Source organism: Mirounga angustirostris, unplaced genomic scaffold, assembly GCF_029215605.1.
Source record: "Mirounga angustirostris isolate CCGP_5_RB_7025 unplaced genomic scaffold, mMirAng1.0.hap1 SCAF_13, whole genome shotgun sequence".
In the NCBI taxonomy this organism is placed as follows: Eukaryota; Metazoa; Chordata; class Mammalia; order Carnivora; family Phocidae; genus Mirounga; species Mirounga angustirostris.
This window is the reverse complement of record NW_026991721.1, coordinates 59759822-59766288: the sequence shown is the minus strand read 5'-3', so window position 1 is coordinate 59766288 and position 6467 is coordinate 59759822. Positions and strand designations below refer to the sequence as shown.

Below are 6467 nucleotides of genomic sequence, written 5' to 3'. Positions count from 1 at the left end.
ATGATTCTGCTTTGAGATTCTTAACTTTGTGTCTTTGGTGGATTTATTTTCAGGTCCTGTTCTAATGTCTGGAGAGGATCTTGTGGCCTCTCGTGACTCTCAAATCACACTCCAGAACCAGATTGTGGCACTAGGGTTAAGTTTAATGATAAAGTACCTGTAGTCCGAGGGCACCTTGCTGCTAATGTGGATCTCACTAGCGCTATTTTCATTAAATCCTTTGTCTTTTGGTGTCCTGGCCATGTCAAAGGAAAATATCACCCATATTAGTGAATTCATCCTGGTGGGCTTCCCTACTTCCCCTTGGCTACAAGTTCTGCTTTTCCTCCTCTTCCTCATCACCTACCTGTTTGTGCTGTTGGAGAATTTGGTCATCATTCTCACTGTATGGATCACTGGGTCCCTGCACAGCCCATGTACTATTTTCTGGGCACCATGTCCTTTCTGGAGACTTGGTATGTATCTGTCATAGTCCCCAAGATGTTGGCTGGATTCCTACTTAGTCCCAATACCATCTCATTCCTGGGATGCATGATCCAACTCTATTTCTTCATCTCACTTGCCTGTACTGAATGTGTGCTCTTGGCTGCCATGGCCTATGACCATTACGTGGCTATATGTTGTCCTCTTTGTTATCCAGCCATGATGACCACAGGATTTTGTGTGCAGCTGACAATCAGTTCCTGGGTGAGTGGCTTCACCATCTCCATGGCAAAGGTATACTTCATCTCCCAAGTTGCTTTCTGTGGCAATAATACCTTGAACCATTTTTTCTGTGATGTTTCCCCCATCCTCAAACTGGCCTGCATGGACTTTTCTATGGCTGTGATGGCAGACTTTGTGCTAGCCATTCTCATCCTTGTGTTTCCTCTCTCGGCCACTGTCCTTTCCTATGGCTTCATTGTCTCTACCATTCTGCACATTCCCTCAGCCACTAGGCAGTGGAAAGCCTTCTCTACCTGTGCCTCTCACCTTACAGTGGTGGTCATCTTCTATACAGCTGTGATCTTCATGTATGTCCGACCTCGGGCCATTGCTTCATTCAATTCTAACAAATTGATCTCAGCCATATACGTAGTCTTTACTCCAATGCTCAACCCTCTTATCTACTGCCTGAGGAACAAAGCATGTCAAGTGGCCAAGCCCTTTTCTTGAAAGATTCTCTTTGCTAAAGAGACTTAGACATTCCTTCTCTTTTCATTTGACTTAACCTCAAAACACACTTACATTAGGTGAAAGTCTGCATTTTTAAACATACTGACTTAGTACACAATTAAAGGATAAGAGGCCAGATATCAAAGAAAATCTCCTTTACATTCAGGATTTAATTAAATGCTTCCTTTTATAATGCAGTGAGTGAAATAACCAGAATTTTATGAGACATGCATTGGTATTGGAGTTATAAAATAATTTTATTTTTATGAAGATGCTAAGAAATAATCAGTCATTATCCAACTAGTTTTTAGAGTTCTATTGGTGAGATTTCTCCATTTTGATTTTGTTTTGTTTTAAAAGCCCTCTCTGTCTTAGGAGGAGTACACAAAAAGAGGTTCTGCAATCATCAATTTTATGGTTAGGATCTGTTTATTGCTTCCTAGAAGGCTAGGGGCCTGGTTCCTTTTATAATATTTGATGATATCTCACTGTAATTACTTTTTTGAATTTAAGGAAATATAAAAGATAACTCCTTTTAGGATGTAATAGAAACACCATAAGATAGAAAACATGGCAGAGAGAAAACAAGATTAATATACATATGTGTGTATATATATATGTGTGTGTGTGTGTTTGTGTGTGTAGTTATATATTATTATATACAATATTTATATATAAAATATATAATTTTGTAATACAAAAATGTATACATAATGTAGAAGTTCCAACAAATTGTATGTATAATATATAATTTCATGCTTAAATTTTCTTCCCTCGTTGGAATTTCTACATATATAATTTTTTTAGATGTAATAGAGTCAGCAGCTAGCAGAAAAACTAGTAGCAATTCATTAAAGCCCATTCCTTTTCAAGTAAAGGAAGCATTGACATTGACAAGAGGTCATAAAAGTGCTTTTGCTTAGATGGTACTTGGCCTGGATGTGCAGGATTTTCCCTCTTCTCATTTGTTTTCCTTTTGATTTTAGAAGGGTGGATGCAATATCTTAGTATATGCTTTCATTCAGCCATTATAAAATGATAGGAGAGATGGATTCTGTCTGGCTCAGCAACAATACTGGATGAGTGAATTAATGAAATATAGTCTGCCAAGAGTTTAAGGATTGCAGGCATACTATTTTACCCCAACCCTTTGGAAACCACATTTCATAAGTTTTAATTGGGTTATTGATTTAAATACCCTATTTGCTTTGTTTTGACTTTATTTACATTGTAACTATGTGGTCTTCCCATTTTGTATTTTTTGTATATGGTCACATGAGATTGTTTTAATTTATTTTATATAGATTATTATATTTTATAGACTGTGGTAGTTTCCAATTTATCTAAACCTGTTACAGTCTCCTGGCCATCATTACTTTAGCCTAACAACTGTATATTCATAATGATATATACCATTTTTCTTTAGTCAAAAAGAAGGGTTATGGGCCATGGCCTTCACACAGGTACTAAAAATAATACAAGATGCTCTATTTTGAATCATAGAATTTCTTAACCCAATGTTAGAATTTTCTAGTCTTTTTATCAAAAGAGAGCAGTGTTATGCTATATATATTTCTGCTCAAAAATCATTTGTTAATTCCTAATAGACAATTAATGCTATTTTGAAATCTCACAAGATTATTTTTTATTCTTAAAATTCATTTCAACTCTGGTTAAGCAGCCCTGTGGTCATTTATTGTTATAACCTCAAGTATCATCTATATTTCTAACCTGACATTCCTTTTCTAGTCTAGACTGTCTGATTTTCAAGTTTTCTATATAGCCATTAGATCATTTGTTATACAAATCCTCTGTGAACTTACTTATTTTCTACTTTATTTGATGAATTTGATTTCCAAGAAAGTTAACTTACTATTTCCATACAGTGCATTGTTTTCTCCATTTATGATGTGTTTGCTTTTCATATTTCTTTTACTTTAATATTTAAAATACTTTACTTTCAAATGTTTAAAACATTCAGAAAGTAGAAAAATAGTAAAATTAACAACTTCATCCACAACTCAGATTTTAAAAATTAAAGATCAAAAGCTGTATGTAATTAGATTTTATAATTATGCTACATATTTAATGTTGTACTCCAGTTATATTACTTTATTCAAACTGGAAGAGTAGCATTCAAAAAGGGAAGACAGAATGACCTGTAGCTGAGTAGAAATCTGCAGAGACAGAGATGGATAGGAAAAGGCTATGATTTTCCTGGACAACCATCAGACAGTGAACCAGCAAGAAAGTAATAGATAAATTGTCAAAACTGAGAGTAGCAGGAAGTTTTCCAGATGACTAAATTGGTAAAATTTTCCCTTTATTGCAGAAAAGTTTGTATTGGATGTACAAGTAAGACTTCAACCAAACAGAACCAGTAGGAGATATAAATTAAGAGATTTATTATGTGGAGCTGGCTTATCCAGTTGTGGGGGCTGGCAAGGCAAATCTGAAATGTATAGGTCAGGCTGTCAGAAAGGGCAGCCTGGAAGTCTCAGGCATGAGCTGAAGCTGCTTCCCCACAGGTGAAATTTCTTTTTCCTCAGGGAAGTCTCAGTTCTGCTCTTATAGCCTTTCAACTGATTGAATCAGGCTCCTCTAGATTATCTAGAATAATCTTCCATACTTAAAGTCAACTGATTATAGACTTTAATCACATCTACAAAATGCCTTCACAGCAACACCTAGATTAATGTTTGATGGAAAAACTGGGGACTAAAGCCTAGCCAAGTTGACACAAACACTGACCACCACAGTCCATCTCTTGTCAACCTGGCACTCATACACATCTCTTTAAACCACACAATCTCCAAATCAAGACAAATACAAAGTCACACTTCCACCTACCACAATACAACTATCCTGTGTAAAACTGAAAATATGCTAACCCTTGCTCCAGAAGATGCAAAGTCCTTGGAGAATGTTTGCTCTTCTCCTTTGATATCCTATAACTTAAATATTGTGATATAAAGTTAATTTATTAATATATCTTAGGTGGCACAGGGATAAAGAAGATAAGAAAATGAAAACATATTTGTGATATATATAGATATATGTATATTTATATACCAAATATTATGTGTGAATAATTCATAATAGAAGAAATACTAATAACTATTAAACTATTACAAATCTCATTTCATTTCTGCAACTGCTCACAGGGTCTTAAGTAGTATTTGTGATTGACTTCTTCAACCATCCATGCCATATTCTTTTTGTTCTCAAAAAGCACCTCAGTGAACTGTGAGAGACTGTGGACTCTGAGAAACAAACTGAGGGTTCTAGAGGGGAGGAGGGTGGGGGGATGGTTTAGCCTGCTGATAAGAGGGCACGTATTGAATGGAGCACTGGGTGTTATATGCAAACAATGAATCATGGAACACTACATCAAAAACTAATGATGTAATGTATGGTGATTAACATAACATAGTTAAAAAAAAAAAAGCACCTCAGTGGTTCATAGTTCTTTGCCAGGTAGGGTAACCCAAGACTTCATTTCTGAAAGGTCTGAGCCATTAGAAGTACTGCCTGAATTAGATTGTTATAATTTTCCATTAACTATAATCACAGTCATGGTAGTTCTAAGAGATACTCAAGAGATCTCTTGTATCCCATATTCTTCCTTACCTCCATTACATAGTAGCAATCAATTTCCCCTTGGATCAGAATCAATCACCTATTGATTTAGAGACCCGAGAGACCAAAGTGGCCAGGTGGCAGTCTCAAATGACAGTTCAATGAAATTAGTGTATCTCCTAGTGGAAACATCCCTTCTTTTGGAACTAAGACCTCTAGACCAGAAAAGTCACAGGGACAGGAAGCAAAAATTTTACTAAGACTCACTAGGGGTAATAAGGAATGGAGTCACTCCCATTTTAACCCCTTGATTCCTGGACATATGAATATTGGTATTAGGAGAAACAGCATTATATATTGGATGCTGATTCAGAGCATAGACAGCATCCTGGAGGACATTACTCCAGGCCTACAAAGTATTGCCAGCTAGCTGGTACTGTAACTGCATCTTTAAAAGGTTTTTCTACCATACGATCTAACCAGCTACTTCAGTGATGGTGGAGAACATGTTAAGATCAATGAATTCCATGAGGATGGGCCTATTGCTATAGTTCATTTACTATGAAGTATACTTCATTTATTGATCAGGAGCAATGCTATGTGAAATAGCATGACAGTGTATAAGGTCATTTTGTAAGTCCACAGATGGTAGTCTTGACAGAAGCACTGCATTTAGGAAAGGCAAATCTATATCCAGGGTTAGTGTCTCTTCCAGCGAGAACATAGTGCTGCCCCTTCCATGTTACAAGTGTTCCAATGTAAGATCCATGACAGAGGGATAGTTGTCTATTTTTTTCATTGCTATATAATTTAGCATCTTGCATCTAGCACATAGGAGTTCAATAAATATTGAATGAGAAAATTTAAAAAGAAAACAGATCTATGGAGGGAAAACAAAGCAGAAAACTCTGTATGCATTTGTTCTAGTTAATTTACTGAGATACTTATTTAAGTTCAGTGAAAGGACTACCTCTTGGGGAAAGATTAAGATAGCCTTGCTTCCACAGCTTTTCTGAGAACATGTGGGATCTTCACTATACCCTGGGACTTGGAGCAGATTGGTAGTACTAGCCCAAGGCATGGTCACTAAGTGCACAGAGATGTGAAAATGGCCCTCCATGTTTCCTTTACAGGTGGAGGGTTCCCTCTGGGCCAGCAGAGCTCATTTACTGGGAGGAGAAAGCAGAGGTGGAAGGTCAGGAATCACACCTAGGGGATTTATTAAAATCCTGTCTCCTAGACTACCATTTCCAGTGAGGGAACATGTCAGCTGGGGAGAGATTTCCCTTTAAATAAAAAAGGTCAAAGTCATTGTCATCACACAGGAAGGCAGAAGAGCCATCCTCAAAGACAGGGTCCTGGAGGCAGCTGCATAGCTCAGTCAGTTAAGCATCTGCCTTTGGCTCAGGTCATGATCTCAGGGTCCTGGGATCGAGCCCTGCATCTGGCTCCCTGCCTGCTTCTCCCTCTGCCTGCTGCTCCCCCTGTTTGTGCATGCACTCTCTCTCAAATAAACAAATAAAATCTTAAAAAAAAAAAAAAAAAAAAGACAGAGCCCTGGCTCACTGTGGCTCCCAAGGAAAGTGAGGCCAGGCATTGTAAGTTCTACTTTTGGGTCTTCCTCTCATATCCTCTTTCTTGGATTTTTCTTTTATTCACTTTTCCTTCAGAGTGCAGTAGGAGTGAAAGTGTTTTTAAAAGTCTAAGCAGTTAACAGACACATGAAAAAATGT

General features: G+C 37.1%; 1 protein-coding gene across 1 annotated transcript; it reads left to right on the top strand.

Annotated features, from left to right (window-relative positions):
- Positions 1 to 241: 241 nt before the first annotated feature.
- LOC123857415 (olfactory receptor 6B9-like) lies at positions 242 to 1172 on the top strand. The gene is given in 3 exon segments (XM_045894226.1): positions 242 to 407; positions 410 to 1123; positions 1126 to 1172. Coding segments are annotated over 3 exon segments (927 nt in total).
- The last annotated feature ends 5295 nt before the right edge of the window (positions 1173 to 6467 follow it).